This window comes from Galeopterus variegatus, unplaced genomic scaffold (assembly GCF_000696425.1).
Source record: "Galeopterus variegatus unplaced genomic scaffold, G_variegatus-3.0.2 Scaffold59, whole genome shotgun sequence".
NCBI lineage: Eukaryota > Metazoa > Chordata > Mammalia > Dermoptera > Cynocephalidae > Galeopterus > Galeopterus variegatus.
Genome location: NW_007726170.1, coordinates 1,080,233 through 1,107,067, shown reverse-complemented (window position 1 = coordinate 1,107,067; position 26,835 = coordinate 1,080,233). Strand labels below are relative to the sequence as shown.

Genomic DNA, 26,835 nt, shown 5'->3' with positions numbered 1-26,835 from the left:
GTTGCTCCAGATAAAACAGTAAACAGCACAGCCGGGACTAAGATCCAGGAGCCTGGCCCCAGAGCCCTAACCTCTCTTCACTTTATTATATGTGTTATTCATCTGTATATTTCATCTCCTACCTGTAATGGGAGCGATAAGCAACTTACAGGCAAACCTTTTGAGTAAACATAGCCCAACTCTTCATCTTAGAAATGGGCAGAACAGGGGCCAGAGATAGACACTGATTTGTCTGTGGTTACCCAGTCCATCTCGACTCTCTCTGAATCTGGCGTTATCAGCCTGTGAACTCCATTATAGGCCTCCACCTGCCATGAGGGTGGGGCTGTGTCCCAGAGCTCAGTGCAGGGGCTCTGCCTTGTGACTGAGGCTTACTCACCAACTGGAGACCTTTCCAGAACTACACCAGCTGGGTCAGGTCCAACCAAAGATCTGACAGCATTTGGGGGACTCCACAGTGTGCATGAGGGAAGGAGGGAAACTCAGAAGGACTGAGCATCCCTGTGTGCCAGGCACCAGACTGGACATAGCACCTCCCATAAACTTTGCACAATTTTTCCTAGGCAAATCAACAACTGTGCTCATGCTCACCCAGCTGAGGAGGCAGAGCTAGGACTGGAAGGCAGGCACGCTCTTTTTACTATACCATACTGCCTCCAATTCACTGCTTTCTGTCTTGCACAAATCCAGTTACTTCTTGTCATGTCCTTGTTTTTATTCCCCAAGAAAGCAATTTCTTTCTACTACATGCAGTTTGGAACTGGATTTTTGTTTGTTTGTTTGTTTTCAAATACTTCCAAGGCTTAGTGCTTTTTATTTGTTATATGTTTTTTAGATTCTGGAATTGGAGAGTCAGGGACAGAGAATAACTAGGTTAGTCTTCAGTATTCTTATAAAGATGACTTGGACTTGACAACAAGCCTAGGCTTTTCGTGCAGAAAATGCTGTGCACCACACAACAGGAATACTGATTCAGGAAGCAGGCCCCATCTAATCCCCGGAGCCCACAAGCAGCATCAGCTTACCCTTGATGATGTGCCGAACAATTTTGACGGAGCTTCCTCGCATGTTTAGGATCTGGTGAACCCTCTGGCGAATCTAGTAAGGAAGGGAGAGAATGGGGAGAGAGAAAAAGGATCATTTGTCCTGGCAGACACCAGAATACATCAACTTGAAAGTATTCACCTCATGCCCATTCCTGAAAAAAAGGCCCACAGAGAGTGAAGGAATTCAAGGAGAGCATGATCCACTTCTTTCCTTGAGAGACTCTACCTAAGCAGGTGACAAGGAAAGATGAAGATGGCAAAGAAGGAGGCCCATCCAGGGGAAGCCCCTCCTACCTGGGGGACATTTGCATTGCAGATCTCAGCCATGACATAGCAGATGTTCTGGAGGACAAACAGCCCTGCATCCAAGCGCCTGAGGTAGAACTCATCCTCGATGTCATTGTCTATGATCTCTCCACGCCTAACCATGTCCTAGAAATGAATGAACATTTGGGAGTAAAAGCTGGACAGTGATGGAGAAGGGAAGAATAGGCTTTTAGTCTGGCCACAATACACAAAAGAACAGCAACTACAGCACAAACAAAAGAAAAGTATCTCATCTTGATTTGTCTAATTCTCCCATTATTCTAAAGTATTATTCTTATGTTCTTCATTCTCAATGGACTACAGAGGCCCCAGGAGTCAAGCTTAAAGCCCATTTTTTCCTATCTGATGAGTTAGGACCAAAATAATTTCATCTACATATTCAACCTAAAACAATAAGCTGAAGGGACAAGAATCTAAGCTACTTATCTGCTTCCACTCATTTTTCACTCTTTGGTTTGGGCCTCCATAAATAACTTCTTCATAAGATACACTTTCCCTTCCAAATCAAGTTAAACATAGGGAAGAAAGGTCCCCTTGCTCCATAACTGTCCTGGCACCCTGGTGAAACTGACGGCACAGGCACACAGCCTTTGGCTTACATTTTGTTGGCTGCAAAATGCTGCCACCTTTCCACTGCATTTCACAAGTCCAACACCCCTCTAGGCCAAAGCCCCAATAAGTGACAGTCTCCTTCCTAATCGTTTGTAACCCCAGACCTGTCAGACTTGCCCCCACATCTATTCCTCTCTAGCGGATTCTCTTCTAGTGGGCCCTTTTCTTAAAAAAAAAAAAAAACAGCTTTATTGAGATATAATTCACATAACATACAATTCACCCATTTAAAGTGTACAATTTAACATCTTTTAGTATATTCAGCATTGTGCAATCATCACCGCAATCGATTTTAGAATATTTTCATCACTCCCCCCGCCCCCATCTTGTGGATTAATAACATTCTGCCAAGATAGCTCTTCTCCCCAGTTCAGGGCCCTTACTGCCTTATCTCCTAGGGATTTTGGGTGTCTCTCAACCCCATACTATTTTTAAGCTACCTCTGCCACAAAGCCTTTCCTGATCATTTAAGGTTAACAACTGCTCCTTTCCAAAATTCCTGAGAGCACCTTAGACAAGCTACTCCATAGCACGATCTCTCCTTGTGCATGAAATTCACCAACCTCAGTCACTGTCAACTCCCTCCACCTACAGCCTTTATTTCATGAGGGTGGACTGGGGGCTCTGTGAAGGTGGGGCCTGAGTTGTGTCTGTCTTCATACCCCCAGCTCAGTAAACATCCATGCAGCGCATGAGAGAAAAAAGATACCTCTGTGTTGGACTGTGAGCTTTCAGGAGTGAGAAGTGGGTGGGGGACTCGTTCTGTACAACCAGCAGACGGCCTAAGAAGGCAAGTGCTTAATACATGCTTCCGATGACAACAATCCATTTCTTAATTCTATAGATAGTTTTATGGCCCTGGTTCCTTCTGACAACTCAGGCTTCTGTCACTGACAGAAGCCCTTGGGACCTTGTTTTCCACTCTCCCAAACTCAAAGGTCTCACCATTATGGTCATCAATCTCCAACAAGAATCCTTCGGAGGCCATTTAGACGCAGATAATGCACTTCTTTATTTGCCCAGGGGGCCAGCCTGCAGCAACACCAGGCTACTTTTCATCGGCTCCTAAAGGCCTCTGTCTGTAAGGAAAACAGGCTGCAGATTCCAGGCCCTGTACCGCCTGGAGGATCACCACCACTAATTCCTAGCTTCATTTAGTAGCAAATTCCTTGGTAATCTGCTAATAGTGTGAACAGTTGCAAGGTAGTCACAGAGCACTGGACTGATGTCCAAGGAGGTTAAAACCAGAAGGCCCTCTTCAGTTTCCCATTTACTTATAATTATAACTTCTGGCTCCAGAACTCCTAAGTGTTCAGCAGCTGGGGTGCAGGAAGGAAAATTACTCCTAACTTTCACTCATACAAAAAGCACTTGGTGCTTATATTTTACCTTTCAATAATGCTGTAGAGTTTAAAATGTTATTACATATACGGTCCTTACTACCAAATTCAAAGAAGGCAGGAAAGGATTATAAAATCCAATTGTACAAATTAGAAACCAAGACACAGAGGTTAAGTTATTCGTAATTACATAATTACCAGTTAGTAGCATGGACTCCCTTGGGGACAAGAATCCTCTCTATCTCATCTCTGATGAGTAGCATGGTGCAGAGTGTTCAGACCTGGCCCTCCTGAGGGCCTAGTGGCAAAAACACCATCCTAAGCATTGAGTTAAGGCAGAAAATGGAGGAAAGGGAAAGCCCTGGTCTTAGGCACCCAAGAACTATCTGTCTGGGGAGACCACAGAGACATAGGAAATGACCAGAAAGTAAAGGGATATAGCACACCCACAAGTTAGAATAATTACAGTAGTAGAGGCTGATCAGGGTTGGTTGAAAGGTTAGGGGGTCCTGGAAAAAGTGACATTTGGGTGAGGCTTCAAGGCTCACAATGGGTGGAGACAGCAGAATGAATGCCTAAAAGGTATGGTCTTTGGGTTGTCTGAGGCCTTATGGGAAATGCCTTGTGCCGTCCAAACATACTGCCCACTAGCTGTGCTCCCTTGCCCCTCAGCATGAACAGGCCTGCCCTCCCTGCTCTGGCTGACTGCCTCACCTTTGCTTGTAATGTTGGTGCTGCCTATCACTTACTTGCTGTCATAATATGTTGAGAGTGTAAAATGTGATGTTCCTCACAAAACATTTCCTCAGATCCCCAAGCAGGTAAGATTTTTCAGTTCTTAAAACCCCCACACCCTGGATTTGTGCCTCTGTATGGCACTTCCCACGGCCTGTCTTGTACTAGTTATTCAGATGTGTGCCTCTCGTCTGTGCAGGTTCCTTGAAAGCAAGTGTTGTGTTCTACTCATGTTTGTACCCTAAAAAAAAGTAGGCTTAGTAGGCTTATTTGCTTAGTAGGCTCTTGGAAAGCATTTGCCAAATAGGACTGAAAAAAACCCACAGAGGTTCAAAGCTGTTTAACGAGCTGTGTGCGCTAAGACTCACGCATATGGGGTGTAAGGGGAAACATCAAGAAATGGTGAGGGACAGTGCCTTGGAGGGTTAGCTGATGCGAGCCTAAAATGCTGGCCAGAGAAGTTGGCTATGATCAGCCACAGACTGTGAGATAGCACTGTGCAGGAAAATGTCATGAACAAGAATATGCAAACAGGCACATGATAGACACACTGGCTTACAATGTTGAGAGGCAGGTAGAGTGCATAGCTAGGAGGCCACAGCACCAGCCTATGCAAAGTAGATCAGATGGAGAAGGGGAAGAGAAAGGGACAGGGAGAGAGAAACTTTTGGAGGTTGTGAACATGGGAACCTGGAGTGGAACTCATTCATTCACCCACCCGATTAAGATTTCTTGAACACCTAACTGTGCGAGGTGTGATATGCCAGACCATCAAAGATAAATTAAACAGTCCACATAATCAAGGAGTTTATAGTCTAATGAAGTTAACAAATATGAACAAATTATTTTTTTTAAATGTAGTAACAGCTATTATAAAGGACATTTCAAACTGCACCGAGTACTGTGGGAACCCAGAAGCAAGATAGACTAAGTCTGTCTGGGGAAGTCAGGAGAGTTCAAAGGAAATGTAACATTTGAGCTGGACTTTGAAGGAGACTGACAGGCTGGAAAGGACATTCCAAGCAGAGGAAATAATAGTATGGATAAAGGCATAGAAAAGTCAACCTCGCTAGCTTGGGAGAGAACAGTGGAATATCAGTACCACTAACAGAAACATGAGAAGGGACTAAGGGAACATTTTGTTGTTGTTGTTGCTTATTAAATCACAGCTATCAGCAGATCATATTATTTTTGATTGATTACTACATACTAGGCATTGTGTGAGGCAGTCTGAATAATAACCACTGCTTCCATCACCTACCCACTGAAGAGGAGCAGCTAGTTACTGAGGGCTTATTATGTGTCAGGCATAGTGCTAAGTGCTTCACATATATTAAATCCTTTACTTCTCATAAATATCAAGTGGCAGGAATTCTTACCCCCATTTCAAATGAGGAAACTGGCTCCAGCAGGGCAACCTCCCCAAGGCTAGTGGGTGGCAGAACTGGAATTCAAACTCAAGTCTGTGCCCTTTGCACACTACCATGTTTGTGTAGGTACAGATTTCAGAGCTGTCTGGAGAACAAATGAACATGTTAAATAAGAGTGATAGAAAGGTTCAAGAATGGAGCTTAGTCAAATTAAATTTCTCTAATTAGGTCAGAAGTGTCCCTGGTGATTTCTCCCTTTTCACGCTTTCTCCTGCAATCTGATCTTCTTTTAACTAGGCAGGTACACACTGTACCCTCCGGTTTCTCTATATTATCATCTAGAAACAACAGACCCAAGAGAGCAATGCCAAACTCCATTTTTTCCTCTTTCCTCAGAACTTCAAGACTCTGACAGTGTTTAACTCGACATTCTACTTTTAGACATACGACCACATGATTTGAAAGTGAAATTTTCAAATGTAGATCTGAGATACGACTATAGCTCATCTCCAAGAAAGGCATCACCATTGCTGTGTTGAACATGCACAAAGATGAAATAGGCATTGGCTTCTGAAGATGAAGTTTCTGTCCTGACAGTTTTAGAAGCACCACAGAAACCAGCATGCAGTGAAGTTGACTGCTGTCAGGACGGCACCTTATCTAGCCTGTTACAACTCTGTGGCATGGAATATTTACTGTTGAGTGGATTCAGGGAAGCTGAGCACAATGTGTACTGAGTGCTTAAAGGGAAATAAAAGAAGCAGGGTGATTATGTATCATTCTGATGGAAAATAAGGACGTGAGAAAGTTTGAGCAAAGTTCTTTTAGGTATATCTTCTCAAGTTTTGGTCTACTTTAGAAAGAAGTAAGATGACATGTCACTTTTATTCTCTATCCCTTTCTGTGTATGGACAGGGTCAACTTATTATAAATGGATTAATGAATTTCTGGCTCCTTTTTTGGGTTTCCAAGACACCAGATAAAAAATTGATCTTGAGATAAGGACTTAATATGGTTCCTTGGATATATGTATGGGATGAAGTAGAACTAGACATCTGAAAGAACTTTTAAGGGTGTCTGAAACTCAAATGGCTGTCAGTACAACACAACTCATTAGGATTCAGTCTTTGGAGAAGTAAGATAAAAGTTCTAAGAATTAAAAAAAATTCATCACAAGCTTCTCCCCATCTTATTCCTTTCCTTGTAAAAGTTTCCAAAAGAAATGAAGAAGTCTGATCTACAATACTCTGGTGGTTACGCTCTAGTAATACATGAGGATACTTCAAAAAGTTTGTGAAAAAAATAGAATTAAAATACAAATCTTTCCATGAACTTTTTGAAGAACCTTGTACAAGTGGACTTTCTTCTCTAGTAGTAGGAAGGAACCAAATTATGCCCAACTGACCAGTGAGACATGTTTTAAAAGTGACTACAAAAAGAGCAGAGTGAAGCCAGCTGGCCCATGGGGGGATAAGACCTGCAGCCCAACCTCCTTTGTACATAGATACTGAACTAACAGGTCCAAGTATCTCATTCTAACAAAGGTGCTCAACCTCCCCTTGCCTTTAAGTTAGGTATCGGAACTTCTCTGAACTATGACAAACAAGTTCCTCTGCCAAGGTGGGACAGTACTAAGCAAATGTGATCATATCCCAGCTCTAAAACGAACTTATTAGTGTCCTTAGGCAAGTCATTGAAATGTTCCTGGCCTCAGCTTCTATGCTTAGAAATAAGAAGCCTGTACCAGAGCAAGGAAGGTAAACAGGGTTCATCCTGAGTACCAACTCTAACGCACTGTGGTGGCTGCAGAGTACTCTACGGAAAAGGGGTGCTAGGCTTAGCTGGAGCTCAGTGGGAAAGAGCACTGAAATCAGTTAGCAAGGCCTGCACTGACTGTCTCACTTTTGTCTTCCCTGATCCAGTGCTCATGAAGGCTCCCTTCAGCTCTGATAAACAGGTTATCAAATCTAGGCCTGAAGCACCTTTGTAACCAGATGTAATAGATTTCTGCCTGTATGTGGGTATGCGGATGGATTTAAGATGTTGGCTGACGGTACTCCCAGACAGTCAGAAGAACCAGTGTCAGAAATGCTTCAAGCTAGAGACACGTACCACCAACTCAACAGGACATGATGGCCAACACTGACAATGAGCTCATTCTCTCGTCAATATATTAAACTTCCCTGTGACAAAGACACAGCCCCTAAAACGGCTGTCACATTAGATAGGCCATTTCAAAACAGGCTGGGCATGCAAATCAAGTACTCTTCAAATGAGAATATGATTAATAGGGATTAGAGAGCAATTCCAAGAATCCAATAACCTCCTTAAGTGTAGAAGTGTATCTCACTTTACAAAACTTCAGAGTGAAAAGCTACATACACGTTGGATTGTATTTGAAATAAGACAGGAGCATTAAGATTTAAAAGAAGTCTTCCACAAATTAACTCATTCAACTCCCACCTTTGAGGAGAATGAAGGTGACCGCCTTCTTTGTGAAGCATTGACAACTCAGCATCCACACAGCATGTTTTACCTTTCAGCAGGGCACCTGCATTAACCTTACTTGTTGTACATGCCCAGTGTTGGGTCTGTAGAGCAAATATCACACTCAGATTTCACAGATGCAAAAATTGAGACAGATGTCGAATGACTGTCACTGAGTTTCAGTTGGAGAGTTGAGTGAAAATGATTCCCTAGTCCGAGGCCTTTCCTATTTAGTCTTTTCAGTCTGGCAAGAGAGATGAGCAGCAAAAATGGAATAGTAACGATAGCAAAATTTCCTGAGTCCTTACTGAATGCCAAGCACTGTGCTAAGCACTTTGATGGATTTCTCAGTTTTCCTCAGAAGAACACCAACAGGTAAGAACTATTATTATTTCCCACTCTTCAAATGGGAAACTGAATCTCTCCTAAGGTCACAAAGCTTGTGATGGAGTAAGTGGTAGAGATAGGACAGAAACCACAGAAATCTGGCTCCAAACCTGTGTTTACCTTCACAGCCCAAAGAAGGAAAAAAAATCTTTGTTTGATAGGTCTTTTCCAGTATTAGCATATAAGCAAAGAGATAGGATTTTTTTTCTTTATGCCATATCTGGGGACTAATGCAAACCAATAGCATTAAATGTAAGGTCACCTAGCTTCTTGGCCTATCTTTTCCCTATAAATTGAAGAAACTTAAAAAAAAAGGAAAAAAAATCTATAGCTAGATCAGCAAATTCCACATGCAATTTGAGAGTTTTAAAAAAAAAAGGAAAAAAAAAAAGAACTCTGATAGGTCTTCTTTTGTACATTCCATAAGAGAGGGCTAGAAATAAAAACTTAAAAAAAAAGGAAAAAAAATCTATAGCTAGATCAGCAAATTCCACATGCAATTTGAGAGTTTAAAAAAAAAAAGGAAAAAAAAAAAGAACTCTGATAGGTCTTCTTTTGTACATTCCATAAGAGAGGGCTAGAAATAAAAACTTAGATGGTAATTCAGTGAATGGTGCATTAAGTAGAACAGATTGCAATTCACAACAGCATTAGCCTATTTTGGGGCTGCTAAAACAAACAGATCCATCTCCAAAGATACACAAGGAGGTGGTACGTATAGCATCAAGGTGCCATTTCTACAGGGTTGTGTTTGTGTTTTTCCCCTCTCGCAGACCACATCCTCACCTTAAACGTTAATCTGTCTTCAGGAGCACTACCAAATCACCACCTTTCCACATGCCTCTATCTCTCAGCAGTCGAGTCGCAACCTCCAAATGAGCACGCGGATGCCATTTCTAATCTGCCCCTGACAGGCCACGAGCTGCCCTTCGCTGATAGAAGGAGACAGTCATAAAAGAGGCTGCTATGAAGCCAATACGAATCCCTTTTGCCTTAATAAGAGCGGACATGACTCAGAGCCTACATGCGAAGCCACAGCAGACGACACAGTTACTGTCTGTAGTCATGCGCAGGAACTGCCCCACCATTCAGAAAATGCCAGTTTCTATTTTTCTTCCAAAGCAAGGGGAGAAACTTAAACCATGGGAGAGAGACGTACACGGAGATGGGAGAGGCACAAACACCAGCAAAACAAAACCTTCCTCTGAAATCTTCTAAAATAGGGCAGACTGTTAGAGAAGGATCCTAGAGACTGCAAGTCTTTTTCAGCTAGGGTAACCAAGGCTGGAGAATCAATAAAAGGAATTTTTTTGAGAACACATAGCTAACTGAAGGCAACTCTGATAAGAATCCAAGGATCTCAGGCTAGGGCTTTGCCCACAAAGAAGAGGCGGACTACATGTTAGGCATGTGCCAGGTTTTTACAAACAATCTCATTAATCTTCAAAAGGACCCTATAATAAAGCTACCATGAAAACTCACATGCACACAGGGCAAGGCATTTCCCAAGTGAACAGAGTTTGTTTGTGTCAGAGCTGGGATCTAACCTTGGGCTTGTATGACCCCATGGCTCATGTTCCTTCTGCATTATACCATGATGCCTCCATCATAGGTCTTAATTTCTAAATTTAATGAACACTTCCATCCACCCTCCCTTAAAAAAATCCTGGACTTCTCATTTGCATTTTGGCAACATATAAACCAGGCTTGAAAGAACCAGGCCTTCTGTGATAGCAGATACAATAATATAAGGCCAGAAAACAGTAACATGACTGGGGAAACAGAAAAAGTAAGATCAGCCCCTACTTGTGAAGACTCAGCATTCGTTTAGAAGGAGAGACAGCCAAGTATGCGGGGCAAAAATACTTGTAATAACTTAAGCTACCACTTATGGCACACTTCCTTGTGCCAGGAACCACTCTAAGTGATTTATATATATTAATTTATTTAATCTTCCTCACAACCCTACAAGATAGGTGCTATTATTCTCATCCTTTTAATGGTGAGGAACTGAAGCAGAGAGTTTAAGTAACTTGCTTATGACCACCCAGCTGGTAGGAGGCAGAGCCAGGATTTGTGTCTATGTAGTCTGGCTCCAGAGTCCCTGATCTTCAGTCTGAGGTTGCAGTGCACAAGGTGCACTCGGGGCACACAGAGGGGCTCCAGGTACTCTCAGGGAAGCCTTTCTGCAGGAACTGATAGTGAGACACTAAGCAGCATGCTTGAGACTTGGTAGACACCCAATACATATTTATTGGCTAATCTGTTTGCCCAAACTCTGAAGGATAGAGAGGAATTAGCCAGCTGCAGGAAAGGGATGTAGAAAAGATGGCAAACAGAGGTATCCTGGGTGGAGTAAACAGCAACTGGCAAAGGTGTAGAAGAAGGTGTGAGAAAGTGAGAGTGGCGCAGGATGGCTTTTGCACATCACAAAGGTGAGGGATGTAGCTTGAGTGGCAGGCAGGGGCCAATCTGGGAAAGATACTGTGAGGCCAGTGAGGAAGAGTAGGTCATATCCTGAAGGTTATGCAGACCCAGTGCTTTCTGTTTTCAGGCAGAGAAGTGGCATACGTGAATTTTCACTTGAGAAAAATCTCTGGTTACTGTGTAGGAAATGAATGGAAGGGCACAAACCAAGAGAGAGGGAGACTAGTTAGTTAGGAGGGTGCTGCAGTAATGCAAGAGAAAAAGATGATGGCAGCCCGAATGTAAGTATTTATTGGTGGTGAGGAGAGAGAAAAGTGGATAGGTCGCAGAGATGTCACAGGTAAAGTTCACCCAATGGACATGTGGTGGGAGGTGGGTGGAGAGACGAGTAAACTCATGATGACCAGGTTTTAGACCTGGTCATATGTGAATGGCCCTGGTGTGGGGAGGAGAAAGAAGAGATTGTATGGATCAGGGCCACAGCCTGGTTTTGGACTTGCTGAGTTAGAAAAGCCTATAGGTGATATCCAGGTGGCAGCTGGCTAAATGAGTCTGCAGAGATTTGGGAGGCTCTGGCACAGAGCACTGATCCCTGATCCCTGTTGAAGCAAGCCTGTGAGGTCAGTAGGAGGACAGCCTATTAGTACCAATGAATGGGGAGGACAGAGAGGGTCAGAAAAGCAAAAGAGAGAGCTCCAGGCCACAGTGCAAGGTCAGTGGCAGAGGTGTGGGACCAGAACTCAGGTCCTCTGACTTCTCCTTCAGAAGTAGAAAGGATGGATGGTGATTAGGAAGGGATTAGGTGGTGAGGCAGGGTAGAATGAAACTGTGGGTGTCTAAGAGAGAGGGAAGCAGGAGAGGGGGAAGAACACCATGACACCCTACCTGCACCACCAGCTTCTACTGGCTGTACCCTATGTTCCGGCAAATTCATGGACTGAGAAAGTTTGGGAATTACTGGTTTAAAGAAGAGCTGAGAAGAACTCTCAGCAGGATTCCTTTTTTTAAAGCTTGCCCCCAAGCTTCCAGCAGTTGGAAGAAGAATCAGTGGTTGCCTCAGGCTTCCATTGTCTACCTCCTCAGCCACTGCTCTAGGATCACATACCCCACACCATCATCCCCACACTTCACAGCTTTCACACAAATCTTTACATGAGTTTCAAATGCTACAGAAACAAAGTCCACTGGAGACATCAAGTCCTATGGATACTGTTTCATTACAAGAAGTCCATCCTTTTCAGGATAAAGCTTCAAATAATTTAACTGTGGCAAAATTAGTATGCAATTTGTAAGTCATTACAGTGCAAAGTATGTGGTGAGCACACTTTACTGAATAAACCTGCTGAGTTAATTTTCTCAGGAACTAAAAAAGGGAAAACCTCTCTCCAAGGCTCTCCTCCCTCTTTTAGAAACCCTTGCCGATATAATTACGTCTTACTTCTGATGGTTGGAAGCAAAGCATGCTCTGCTCTGTACATTTAACCAACAGAAGCTGTAAGGAGCTAACAAGAAGTCAGGACATCTTCCCCAAAACAAGGATCTTAGTATTTTCTGGGCTTCAAGTTGTTTGGGGAATCAGGTGAAATCTGCTGAGACAAGTGCCCTGGATATTTACAGATCACAAGAACTGCTGCTCACTAGAAGAGTCTTAAGAATTACATGCCCTTTAAAAGTTCAGGTCAAATCTTGTTAACCAGGAACCCCTAGGGTATAAGTCCAAGTATGCTGTGGCTTTGAAATCTCATGGATACTGAATATAACACAAAAGCAGTAGGCTGCTGCCTAAGATGTGGAAGTCTTTGCTACTTAAAAATTATTACAATAATATGATTTGAACTGAAAGTGTATAAAATTATCTATCAGTTAGTCCTAGACTCTTCTAAGTAGGAGTATGTTTCCTTATTGAATATTGCTGCAGGTATGCCACAGAATCTACATAGTTATACTTAAATATTTTCAATGATGGGACTAATAATAGAGAAAACAAAACTTAGGGTTAAAAATTAGAGTTAATGAAAGATGTGGAAAGCCCACGGTGATCCTCTATCTTCTTTAATACCCAGAGACAAATATTAATTTTATCTAATGAACAGTGGTCCTTCATTTACTGAATGTCAGGCACAATATAAGTCTTGAGAATATGAAAACCAAGAGAGATTACAGTCCCAGAGACAGAGAATAAACAAATAAATAAAATAATTACAGGTTATGAAGTAGTGAGGAGTGTGTGTGGGGGGTCTTTGCATAGGTGATCACTGAAAACATCTCTGAGGAAGTGACATTTAAGCTGAGACCTGACAGTGGAAGGAGGTGCCAGCACGAGAAGATCCACGGCAGAAGGGAGAAATGAATGTAAAGGCTGTAAGGCAGGAGGCCCGGGGCTGGAGAAGTAGGAAAGACTCAGATCATGCAAAATCTTGCAGTACTAGGGGAGGGGGGGAGGGAGAGAGGGAGGGAGAGAGAGTGCAAGTGAGCGAGCATGTGTGTGTGTGTGGGGGGCATATAGTCCTTGTAGAGAAAAGAAAACTAAAGGTTCTCTAACCACCTCCTGTGTGCCAGGCCCTCTACAAGGAGCTTTCATGTATGGTATATTTATCATCAGCATATCTCTACCTATGTAATTTCTCAAAGTACATGAATTGGGACATATACCTTAAAAACAAAACAACACCAAGGAAGAAAATACAAGGGTACTTCAAAAAGTTCATGGAAAGATTCATATTATCTTTTATTTTTCCACCAATTTTTTGTAGTGCCCTCATACAGCTGGATTAGTTAGGCTATTTGTCCAGTGTCAGAGAACCAGGAAAAGGCCTGGCTCTAAAGCTCAGGCTCTTCCTCTCACACCCTCCACTCCTTGAATGTAACTTACCACTCCCCCACCCACCCATTAACTGGGCTTCCCATGGTCCCTCTTTTGCTGTTCTCCCCAGAGATGCAAATGCCCTATCCATCTCTGTTTTTAAGGTTCAGCATGAATGCTGCTTCATCCACAAAACTGTTCGGAGTGACTCGCTGTTATACAACCTCTCCCTGCTCCCTGGATCCTCTAGCCCTGATCAGCAGCACTTCCCTCTCACCCCCAGCTGGTGCCTGGCCAGTGCCTTGTACAGAGCAGACGCCTAATCAATATTTGCCAAACTGGATTCTCTCCAGTGAATCTTGGTCAGCTGCAAACCATGGACACTTGCACTGAGCCCAGAGAAGTTTGAAGTTTACAGGGAAGGCAGTGGGACTGAGACACTAAAAATGCCAATACCTGACCCTATTCTCTAAGGTTTTTTTGTTGTATACTTGACAAAGTATGTGAGATATTTATTCATTACTGATCTGATAGTCAATGTCATTAACATCCCTGAGAAATAAGCATTCAGTTCAAGTCGACAAATATTTACTGAGTGTTCAATTAGTGTAGGACATTCAAATAGAATGGGGGTGAGGGACAAACTCTTTACGATTTGAGAGAAGACTGTGGGGGAGAGGTGAAAAGGAGGTCGTGTTGCTCTAAGTCACTTTACATCTGTGAGGTGGCTTCATCTGCCAGGAGGGAGCCTGAGTGCTGGCAGCCAACATCGCTAACAAATTCATCCCTTGCCCCTGCCCACCGTGGCTCTCTGAGCAACGCTGACGCTGCTGGGCACTAATGGCCTTGGAATGTTTGCCAGTGCCCAGCAAAACAGCCTTGGCATCAAGGAGACAGATGTTTGTCAGGGAATGGCAGGGGCCCAGGTGCCCATGGCACACAGCAGCTTTGTGAATGCTGGGGAGAGTGGCTGCAGAGATTACTCTCCTCAGTGCTAATCAATTTCACACCCTCTTCAATGCTGATAATAGATAATCTTGTGGGAAGCAGGCCAAGTTTCCTAACTGCTACATGCAAGCCACTCCCTAATGCCTAGCTGCTTACTCGGTCTCCCTCAAAAAAGCCTAAACTTCACCTCAAACGAAGCATCTGACAGTGCCAACACTCTATTCTGCTAGAGCGACTCCTTCTGTGTCAACTGGCAAGGAGGATGCTCTCAGGGAAAGAACTGTGTTGCTTACTTAAAAGTTATGCAAGATTCCGAAGGAAGCTAGGAAAATCTAGTAGAAGCAGAAGATTCTACTTACTGAGCAAGGTACTTTATATGCTTTATGCTTAGTCTCCATAATAATCCTAAAAGGAAGGTGCTATTCCCATTCCACAGATGAGAAAACCACAGCTTAGAGAGATCAACTCAATTGTCCAAGATATCCAAACCAAGAAGTGGCACAGCTGGAACCTAAACCCAGGGCTATGTGACTCCCAATCTTGTGCATACCTTACCTTTTACTACGTTGCCGCTCCTCTATCTAGAAGACAACTCAGTTACTGGTCAGCCTCTCATTGTGTTTTATCCATTCCATTGCCCCCAAAATGGCAGTTACCAAAGGATGTTCAACTGAAACTGAGGGAAAACATTAAGCTTGAGGGGATCTAAGAGATCACCTTGGCTAGCACAACTTTACGGTTAAGAAACTGAGGCTACATGAGGCACAGTGACAAGCCATGGCTGACAGTGATTTCGAGGTGGTGCTTGCACTAAAATCCTACGTTCCTGAACTCCCAGGTGTTCTTTCTACTGCCCCTCAAAATCTCCTCCAGCAGATGCAATCAGGAATTCCATCAGGGCTAGAGTTCTAATCGTCCCATGGCTGTTTTCCTACAAAAGTCTAGGGGAATTTCAATTTGTTTCTAATCATCATTCAGACAGAGAAAAAGAATATATTACTTTGGTACTTTAATAATCACTATGTGTCCATCATGTACAAGTTACTGTATAGGAAAGAAAAAAATGGGAAAAAAAAGTTTAACCAAAGAATAAAACCCAGGGGGTGGGATGTGTGGAATGAAAGAACTGTGTGTGGAACATGCTAGTATCTCAAGTCCAGCCTCAGAATTTAGAGTAGCTGCCTTTTATCTTGCAGTAGTATCACGGATAAAAGAAAGTCCCAGTCAATAAATTCAATCAATCAACAAACATCTGAGGACTTACTAGGTCCAAGGATCATAGGGAAATCACAAGAATGAAAAACACAGTTACCCATCTACTGGTATTCATAAATGAAAGTACATTTTGTGGAAGGGGTGGATAAGAAGTGGCGAAGAGCAACAGGACTCAGACACCAGGGTCACTGTCTTCCCCCAAGCTCTAGTCTCTCACCCTGGCCTGAGGCATAGCTGGAGGGAAAGTGCTAGTGTAATTCCCAATGCACACGGCTCTGCTGCACAGCTGGATGGCTCCAACGTAGATTGGGGTGGGGGGATGGGGAGACGGGGAGCAGTATTGAAACCAGTTCTCCTACAAGTGAGGTTCAAAAGCTTTAAGTGTATCTTTAAGGCAAGAAGAATGAAAAGAGAATAGAGTAATACAGTAAATCAAGATCACAAGGATAATGAAGTCTCCTATAGACTTTGCAAAAAGCAAGAAAGGGATCGTTTTATAATGTGACCAAAGACTGAGGAGTGTCTTGTAGAAGACAGAATACAAATCGGACATTAAATATCAGACATGAAAACTTACCCCGATTAAGGAGTACAGATGAGAAAGCTATAAAGGCCAAAGATGGCAGAAAACAAAATGGAAGCAGGTGAAAGACAGAAAGTAGGATAACACCACAGTAAGCACAGTCCCTCAAGAAGAAAAATCTAGCAGGTTTCACTTCTCTCAGCAACCAGAAGCATAAGAAAACAAAGGTTGTCATTTTGAACCTGCTGTTTGGCTTTGCACAATGTCTCTGAGCTTCCCTTCTCTAGGTCTCTAGTTTTTCATCTATAAATGCGGGAACTGGATTCAAAGACCTCTTAGTTTCCTTCTTATACCCTTCCTCAGAATGCATCTCACAGATTTACAGAAGTCAGCAAGTGTGTGTACCAGGACACATACTGCCAACATGGTAACAAGTCATAGAAAATCTAGCTGAAGCACATTGCTAAGAGTAGCTCTTGTCAAGGGTATTTGTGATATGCACCCTCACTCCTAGGTCAGACCTGGATCAAAGCTACACATCCCTCCTCCTAAAAGACTGTCACTCCCTCTAGAAGAGCAGTTACAACCACTGGCAGACTGTCATGGGCTCTGCTCGTACAACACATTAGATGGCGTATGGCAGTAGATGGCACTTCTGCCCTTACCCATCCTGTGGAGAGATATGAGGCACACAAGGACCCAAATGGAGTGCAAGACAACAGCTGGAAAAGACAGGCAGGGATACGTACATGTTTTTCCCCTTCAATCTTCTTGTCGGCCACCTGCATTGCATCCAGGTATTTAAAATGCAACTCCATTAGTCTGTCAACCTGAAAAAGAGATATCACGCAGGACTGAGTGAGAAGGAAAGAGAACACCAAGGCAAGAAAACAGTGGCGCTCCTATTCATCTCACTGTCACCTCTTACACTATCACTCGTTACAAAAGGAGACCACTCCACCACGTTGGATATAAGTTTTGTTTAGGGACACATCAGGAATGGATCAGAGAATGGGGTGGAACAAAGCAAACACTTGGGATGGATGCAGTTTGCACACAGGCCCATTCCCAAAAGCAGACTATGCATTCCCAACCCTTCTAGGACTCCCAGGAATTCACATTGTTAAAAAAGCAAATAAATAAATAAAAATTCAAGTCCTTTTTTGCAAAGAGAAGGAGCTTGAAGTTACATACTTGACATTCACTTAGAACTTTACAGAAATTTCTTTTTTCAAACTGAAACCTTTCATGTTCAGATTCTGCCCCAGAGCTGATCTTTTTTTAAAAAATGCCTGAGTAAAAATCTTTTTAGTTGCTCTTGAGCCAGAAGAGAGTACAAGAAAAACTCCTTCAGCAACTTAAAAAAAGGCCTCGACTTTTACTCTGCAGTAACTTAAAAATCAGTTTTAACCTTAGCAAAGTCATGCTTCAAACACTGGCCTAAGGAACATTCAGTGGGTTTGTAAAAGTTTCATTTTCCCCTAAGACTTCCAAAAGATTGAAGGAACACTGTGAAGCCAGCCCAGACTTCTGACCTATCTTTTTATCAGGTTGGCAACCATGGCTCTTGGTAACTTTGTATTTATTTACCGAGGAGTTGATATCAATTAATACACATTGCTTCAAAACAGCATCAGACAGTTCAGGAAGACTGTGCCCAAACCCTCTTTAGCTAACAATAATGACTCTAAGCCCTTATACATTTTAGTATAAAAGTATTTTCATGTCCATTATTTCCTTAAAACCTTAAAAAAAAAAAATCTCACAAGGTAGGGAGGGAAGATAGATAGCAACCCTGATCTTAAAGATGAGGACACCGAAGCACAAATGTTAAATGATATCACCAGGGTGACCTACACAAGGATAAACCACATAGCGCTGTGGGAATATATGCAACAATGAAAGGTATGTGCACTACTACCCGTTCCACAGTAGTCACAATAAATGGTAGCTATTACTGCTAAAATCTTATGGTCTAGCATGCTAGATAACAATATAAAATATCCATCCAATCTCATTTACATGATCATTCCCAGCTTTCATAGCCCATCTTACAGGCTCTACCATCTCCTTATCATCATCTTATTTCATCACTACCACCTAGTAAGACCTCACCTAATTAGTCTCCCATTGACTCTTCAAGATAGGTATTAATATCTCCATTTTAAAGCCAGGGAAAATGAGGCTCAGAATGGTACACATCTTGAAAGTAGCAAAAACAGGTTCAAATCCAGACATCTGAATCCAAAGCTTATGCTCTCAATCACTTTGCTATGCTGTGCAGCAACCCCCCAACCAAAATCCTTTTACAATCCACTATCACTGGGTCTGAAAATTCCCCTGAAGTGCGAGTTGTTGTTACTCTAAGGTGTTACTACCCTCAGGGGAACCGATTTTGAGATGAGAAGCAGAATAACCAGAGAAACCTTTGAGGTTCAAAGCAATGGAGCCCAGACGCTGGAGAAGATATTTTTGGGCAGGAACACTCAACCCAGTATCCCTCAGACTGCAGCAGGTAAAGAGCCCTTCTGTCCCCACCAGTCCTGGTCCCATCCTTACAGTCCAATAATCACCCACCTTCTCACTGTCATTTTCAGTGAATTTATTCAGAAGCCGGGTTCGCTGCTGCCCTCTCAGGTTCCGCAGGAGGGAAGCCAGGATCGAACAGACATGCTCTGGGTAGGGAAGGAGAAAAGAGAACATGCTGAGATCACAGAAGTAATTATCACCTCTCTTCAAGCCTCATCTGGTTCTATTGAAGGAGGAATAAGTAGGCCTTCTCTGACGGCTGCTATTGATTAATAAGACAAGAACCTAAATTATGTCATTGGAAAACTGAACTGATGTTCACACGCTGCACAAGAAACATATTCAAAAGGGATGATATCCTCTAGGACAACTTGAGTAAGTGAATCAAAACTAGGTTAGACTTTCTATTCTGCCTGGAATTAATTGATTTTTATTGTCCACAACAGAACCTTAAACTAATCCTCTACTTACAGAAATAACCTGTGAATGGAATATAAACACCAGTCACGATATGAGCAAATAATGAATAAGACATGTTCTATCAAATTCTCAAATTATCTTATAACTTTCCCAAGTAAATACCCTGGAATTAAATAAGAAATATGACAGGGTCCCAGTGCTATCAATTACATTCTGGTACAACTAAAACCCTCACCTTCAAGTTTAAAGGTAGCTGCACTACAAGCACTTGAAAACAGTAACAATGGTTTTTGAGTTCACATAATCCAGCAGCTTCTATTATGGAACACTATCCTTCTACCCTTGGAAGAAGAAGGGAATTGAATGGTATATTATAGGCTTCGGTTGTAAAGACATTCTTTATTTTAAAAAGAATTTTTTAAAAATCAAGAATAATGACCTTGAAAAGGAGGTGACAGAAGTCTACTCATGGAGAAATGGCAGAGCAAAGTTTATTTTGAAATAAAATGTTCAGTGTGGACAACAAATATCGTATTGAAAACTGAAGAGTATCTTCATATGCCATTTACCTGAGTTCTCAAAAGTCACTTGACTACTAAGTAAGGCCATAAGTAAGCATTCCTACTTCTCCGATTGTAGCACAGATATAATTTTGTACTTGTGGGGTTTTTTCTTCACTTATATCATAAGCATTCCCCACCTCCTCATTTCCCCAATCTCTTAATGCTAGAGTTACTCGTAAAGTCGTTAGACTTCTATTTTCTATCTATATTCATTTCCCCAGTGATCTTATCTTGTTCCATGGCTTTGAAAACCATTTACATGCTAGCGATGCAGAAACTTGAATCTTTAGTTCAGTCCTGTCCTATGAATGCCGGCTCATGCATTCAACTGTCTACTGCTCTCTCCACTTGGTCGTCTAACAGGTTCTTTAAACTTAATACATCCAAAACCAAGGTTCTGACCTTGCCCGCTAAACCTGTTCCCAGTCTTTTCCATCTAGTCAATGGTAACTAGGTTCTCCAGTTCTCAAGCCAAAAACAGTGATGTCCTTGACACTCTTCTTTCTCACACGTCCCATAGGAAACCTTGTCAGCTTTACTTCCAAATTATAACCAGAATCACATCTTCTTTTACTACGACCACCACTGCTGCTACTCTGGTCCACAGCACCATCATCTGGTACCTGGAATGTCCAATAACATACTAGTGAGTCTCTCTGCTTCCACCCTTGCCCCCTTTGACCTAATCTCTATAGAGCAGCCAGAATGTTCTTTAGGTTAAAACCTAAAGTCAGATCTGTTTAAAACCCTCCAATGGCTCCCCAACTCCCTCAGACTAAAAGCTGCTTCTAATGTCAGGCTGCTCCTGCCTCTAGGCCTCTGCATTGCTGTTTCCTCTGCCTGAAGTGCTCCTCACCAGATTATTTGCATGGCTTACTCTTCAAATCTAGTTTTACTCAACTGTCATCTTCTCAACAAGGCTTTCCTTTGACCACCCTCTTTAAACATGTAATGCCCTAAGACTGGCTATTCTCCAATCTCATCTGCTTCATTTTTCTCTTCATCATGTATTACCTTCTAAAATACTGCATAATTTACTTATTTATTTTGCTCACCATCCCATTTCAATTAGAATATAAGTTCCACAAGGGTAGAGATTTTAGTCTGCTTTGTTCATTGCCATATCCCCAGTTCCAAAAGAATGTCTAGCACCTAGCCTAGTAGGTGTTTTGGAAATACCTGCTAAATGAATGGGAAGAAAGCAAGCTCTCAGTAAGAGTTTTCAGTGGGCGTGGGGGGCACCAGACAACTCTTGAATTCTGGTATCTTTCAAATGCCTTCAAAAAGTTTTCCCACTTTTGTATGCAGTGCATGCCTATCCCAAATTTAGAATAAATACTACCTTTGCATTGCTAATATGTTCCCAAACTGTTCAGGTACAAAATGGTCCGTAAAGAGTTTTTTCATTTGGAAGTAACAGATGATTTTTTTTCCTAGGGAGCCATCAGTTTCAATAAAATATCTCTAATTAGTAGATGTAACTTTTTGTGTGTGTGTGACCGGTAAGGGGATCGCAACCCTTGGCTTGGTGTCGCCCGCACCGCGCTCAGCCAGTGAGCGCACTGGCCATCCCTATACAGGATCTGAACCTGCGGCGGGAGCGCCGCTGCGCACCCAAGCGCGGCACTCTCCCGAGTGCACCACGGGCCGGCCCAGTAGATGCAACTTTTTTTTTTTTTTGGTCTTTTTCCATGTCCGGCAACGGATCGCAACCCTCAGTGTCGCCCCCGTACCGGACCGGGACCGGCAACGGGATTGCAACCCTCGGTGTTGCCCCCGCGCCTCGCTCAGCCAGTGAGTGGGAACTGGTCTGTATGTGGGATCCGAACCCTTGGCGGGAGCGCCTCCGTGCTTCCCAAGCGGCGCACTAGCGCAGTGCGCCACCGGGCCGGCCCCCAGTAGATGCAACTTTTAAGGATAAAACAAATAAAGTTTTTCTTAAAATATGCTATGGACAGAGGTATTATATACCTTGTCAAGACCCCAGGCTCACCCCCAATATCTTTCTTTCAACTCCTGTGTAATGCTGAGATTGAGGTGGTGTAATCTCCATCTGCTGTAATCACCTAGGGTAAAGTGGGATCAGGATAGAAAGTGGAGAAAGGAGAGAACAGGCCCTACCCCCAGAGGAAGGCGAAAAACATCATGAAGGGACGAAGAGAGCTCAGCTCAGGGTGAGAAAGTAGGATAAGAAAGGGATGCCTTTGGAGGCACACATCAGAGAAAGTCCTCTGACCTCCGAGTATGTCTAGGAGAAGAGTGTTCTGCAATCTTGGGCCATGCAAGTTGGATACGGCTGTGTCTGTTCAGCTAGTGAACATATGTGGGATAAGGTGCATAATAAATGCACTGAATTCTAACAAGCTCAGTTCTGAAACTTTGAAATTACTTAGCATGACAGCTGGTAACAATCTCCAGGTATATATATGACAATCTGACAACCACAGAGGAAGGGAAAAAAATTAGAGCCAAGATTCTCATAGGTTATCTGAGCCAAATCTCTCATTGTGTAGATGGAAAAACCAAGACTCAGAGAAAAGTGACTTGCGCACACATCTAACTAGTGAAAGAGGTAGAACTCAAACTTCAGATTACTCATTCACTCACTCATTCATTCATTCACTGGCAGGTGCTGGGTGCTCAGGGCCCAAAACAAACACCACAGTATCCCTAACCTGCAAGAACTCCTCATCTAGTGGGAAAAAAAACAATAATTACAGTGTTGTGTGTGGCAAGTTCCATTACTGAGCTAGGCATAAGGAACTTGGGGAGCACAGAGGAGGGACATCTGACCTAGAAGTATTCCCACTGGAGATAACAACAAACTGAAAATATTAAAATACAAAAAGAAGAACCACAGCTAACAACTAGGGAACATAGAGAAGATGACAGAACATAGAGAAGATGAGGGAACATTCCAGGCAGAATGAACAATATATGCAAAGACAAGTTTGGATGGATTGTCATGTACATGTAGAGGAGGGGAGGCCAGTCAGGTAGGCAAAGGCTGAATCATGAAAAAAAGCTGGGGAGAGACACATCAGATCTGAGTTTAGACCAATCTCCTTGGCAGCTACATTGCTTTTACAGATCAAGATCATAAAAATATTTTTCCTGATGAATTTTTTGTACTTCCTTATCAAAGTTCCCTCTTTGCCTTGGCTATTAGGAAGCTCAAAAATGAATTTACACTCAACCACAGGAAGCAATGCCTTCTATCCCTTTATTACTGATTCTCTCCATCCCCTACCAATGGATTTTAAGATAAAAGCAATGGGCACACATGGTCAAAAATCAAACTGTACAAAAAGGTATAAAATGTACTCAACAAATATTTATTGAGCACCTATACTAAGTTTTTCCTTTTCCCATCCTCCCACTACCCTATTCCTCTATCCCAAGAAAAACTACAAAGTAACTTATGTACATTTATGTATATTACGTATATATATTCCCTAATATATCTTTTTATATCAGCACACAAACTTATTTATCATAATTTTACTAGTGTCCCATTCATGGGTATTTTAGGTGGTTTCTAGTTTCTGGTTTTTATATATTTTCCATGTATAAAAGGTAGACATCAACACAGCTAAAAAAAGGAAGATAAAAGAGACTACAAACTAAACCTGAAAATATGCCTCATGTGGGCTCACTCTGCCCAAAAGACAAGCACTGTGTAAATGTGGATTTAAAAAAATTAACAGTTCTAGGGCCGGCCCGTGGCTCAGCTGCGAGAGTGTGGTGCTGATAACACCAAGGCCAAGGGTTCAGGTCCCTATATAGGGGTGGCCGGTTAGCTCCCTTGGGAGAGCATGGTGCTGACAACACCAAGTCAAGGGTTAAGATCCCCTTACCGGTCATCTTTTAAAAAAAAAAAATTAACAGTTCTAATGGGTAAAATGAAGTAAAAGGCCACATGGAATAAGACACGAATAACAACCCCTCTCCTCTATTTTACTGAATTAGTCTTTCCAGAAGCAATTTCTACCAAAGCCTAAATAAAGAAAAGACTTTGGGTTTCAGGCAGTTCCATAAATACTGAGCCAGAACTTCTCAATAATTTTCCCTTTTAATCTTGCTGATTAAGATAGATGAGAAAGAGTTGCAGGAGAATGTTCTTTATACCTTAACGAAATGGGAGCACTGGGTGGGTGCTGGTGGCACAGAGAAAGGGTATCAGGAGCTGTAATTTTCAAAGAGGAGAATGAAATATATGGAAGAATCATCTTTTTTTTTGTGCCAGATCATATTAGCACGCATTTCCACAACTCATCCCAGCCTAGAGCAGGAGATACCTTGATCAACTGTAAAGGTAGACTAAGAACAAATGACATTTACCTCTTTGTTTGGGATTTTAAGTAAAGGACAGGTTGTCAATTTCAGGAGACCTGAAGCTGACTATGTTTCTTCCATCTCTCTATATATGGGTGTTGTGGCCTGCCGTGGGTCACTGGTGCCTGCCAGGTAGGAAAACACTTCAGCTACCCCATTTTTTACACACACACACACACACACACACACACCAGGTAGGAAAACACTTCAGCTACCCCAAGTTTTACACACACACACACACACACACACACACACCAGGTAGGAAAACACTTCAGCTACCCCAAATTTTACACACACACACACACACACACACACAAACGGGGTTTCATTAGCTACTAATAAATATAGCTCCCCTGAGAACAGATTTCAGCCCAAGGTGGTGTCAATTCTTCATGCACCAAGGAGATGGGGAGAACTGCAGGCACACAGAGCAGGGAAGATAACAGGTTTATCTGCTGGCCAGCACTGCTCAGCTGCTCTGTCATTTCGACAATAAAATGGAGGTGAAGGATGGCTAGGATGGCTAGGGAGCTGTCAAAGCAGATGGGGTGGATGTGGTAGCTCCCAGTGCAGAGGACAATGTCTAAGGCAGGGATCAGGAAGAGCAGCGTGCACACGCATGCACACACACACACAGACTCCTCAGAAAGAAGGCTAAGGAAACCTACATTTCCAAATTACCAGGAAGGGAGGTAGGCATCTTGGCATCTAGGTGGAGTGTTAGAGAGCCAGTATTGAAATTGTGCCAGTATGAGTCCCTGCCTGCTGGGCACCCTGCTCAACAGACAACGGACTGCCTCAGACACTAATTACTGAAACTGCCTAGAGGGGTGGTTCTGGCCCACCCTTCCCAAGTTTCTCCAGATCTTCTCAAGAGTGATTAGCAATGGGTTAGACCCCTGTGTATAAGCAAGGGGCCTAAAAGTTAGATTTTCCATGGGCAGTTAGAGTTCTATAATTTTCAGAGTTGGAAGGAGAGTTAGAAACCCCTACTCCTGTGAGGTTCTGAATATAGAAACAATAGCCCTGAGAAGGGATGTGACTTGCCTCAGGTCAAAATCACCTTTGTGGGTCACTAGCGTACACATTTGTAACTTTTTTTCCCCAAATCATGACAGACACTTTTTGAGAATCTGATGAACACTATGTATGCTATCCCTCCCAAAATACATACACAAATGTAACATTTTCCACGGAGTTTCAGAGTGTTCTCATCTCTTAGTGATGGCTCCTTAAGAACCCTAGACCTAGTATACCCAAATCAAAGGTCTTTCCAGGACTGTACAACTGGACTCTGGCAGTCACTGCAACCAGCCTTTTACAGTATGTGCCACTTTTGTAAAGGATGGATGGACTAGCATTTCTCATCCTTACTCTTAAAAAAAATATGGTCCAAATTCTAGTAGACGTTTGGTTAACATCACCTCTTTCTGTGAGGAGAGCCATTTATCCATAGACAGGCCTGCTTGCAAGTAGGCCTATCAGGGTCCCAAAGCTGAGAAATTCACATAGTTACACTGAGAAGACCAACTCCTGGGATCTGGTCCAGACATGCCAACAAGTGGATTACGTAGGGTTTAGGATCAGACGCATGTGGATTCAAATCTGATCTCTGGTACTCATTAGCTGGTTAAACTATGGGCATGGTGCTTAATCTCTGAGTCTACCTTTCTCACTTGTAAAATGGTGCTATCCCTTCCACCTATTAAAGCTGTTGTAACATATGAAATATGTGCATAGGAGGCACTCAACAGACAGTAGTTTGAGATCTGCTTTATTGAAAAAGAGCATCACGGGCCGAGCCCGTGGCGCACTTGGGAGAGTGAGGCGCTGGGAGCGCAGCAGCGCTCCCGCCGTGGGTTCGGATCCTATATAGGGATGACCGGTGCGCTCACAACGCTCACTGGCTGAGCGCGGTGCAGCTGGTCTCAAAAAGGACAAAAGAAAAAGAAAAAGAGCATCACAAGAGATTCTGTTACCTAAGTACCTGTCACAGATCACCAGCCAGCTCCTTCCATACTGCATCCTGATCACATGTCTGCCACTGACCATGTTCCAGTCTGCCTGGGTCATCCTAACTAGCTCCTGCTGAGAAAAACAGGAATCTAGATTGCTTGACTTTCTCAGCTGGTAGGGCTATTTTTTATAACTTGAGATTTGTTCTAACCCTAAAATGGAGCAAGGCCAACTTCACTCAGACTCTTTTTTTTTTTTTTTTGTCTTTTTTCGTGACCGGCAACGGATCGCAACCCTCAGTGTCGCGCCCGTACCAGACCGGGACCGGCAACGGGATCGCAACCCTCGGTGTTGCGCCCGCACCTCACTCAGCCAGTGAGCGGCCGATCTGTACGTGGGATCCGAACCCTCGGCGGGAGCGCCGCTGCGCTCCCAAGCGGCGCACTGTAGCAGTGCGCCACCGGGCCGGCCCCACTCAGACTCTTTAATCCCACAATAAATTAAAATAAAATGCTTGTGTGTGGCTGCCTATAAAGCCAAATAATACAAGATTCTGGGAGACCCGCAGACAGCCCCAAGGCAGGTAGTGGCTATTTACTAATAAGTTAAGGACACAGCACATCTAAGCAGAGATGTTCTTATCTTTTAATAAAAATAAAGCAGTTGGCCATGATAATCATTTGCCTTTTGATCTTGCTGCAAAAACTAAAAATACAACATGTGATCTATACAGGAAATGAAAAATAGCTTCTCCTTCTTGAGTTTTATAACCTCAGGACAATCACAGGGCACAAAGTAGTACATACACCAGC

The 26,835-nt window shown here is 42.9% G+C and overlaps 1 protein-coding gene across 1 annotated transcript in view; it reads right to left on the bottom strand.

The window, feature by feature from the left end:
- The window catches only part of CTNNBL1 (catenin, beta like 1), a 169,271-nt gene that overhangs the window by 10,491 nt on the left and 131,945 nt on the right, over nt 1–26,835 (bottom strand). The window contains exons 12-15 of the mRNA XM_008575535.1: nt 18,798–18,895; nt 16,970–17,050; nt 1,341–1,478; nt 1,026–1,098 (exon numbers count right to left, since the gene is read on the bottom strand). Coding sequence (XP_008573757.1) covers nt 1,026–1,098; nt 1,341–1,478; nt 16,970–17,050; nt 18,798–18,895 — 390 coding nt within the window. The remainder of the gene's footprint in view (nt 1–1,025; nt 1,099–1,340; nt 1,479–16,969; nt 17,051–18,797; nt 18,896–26,835) is intronic.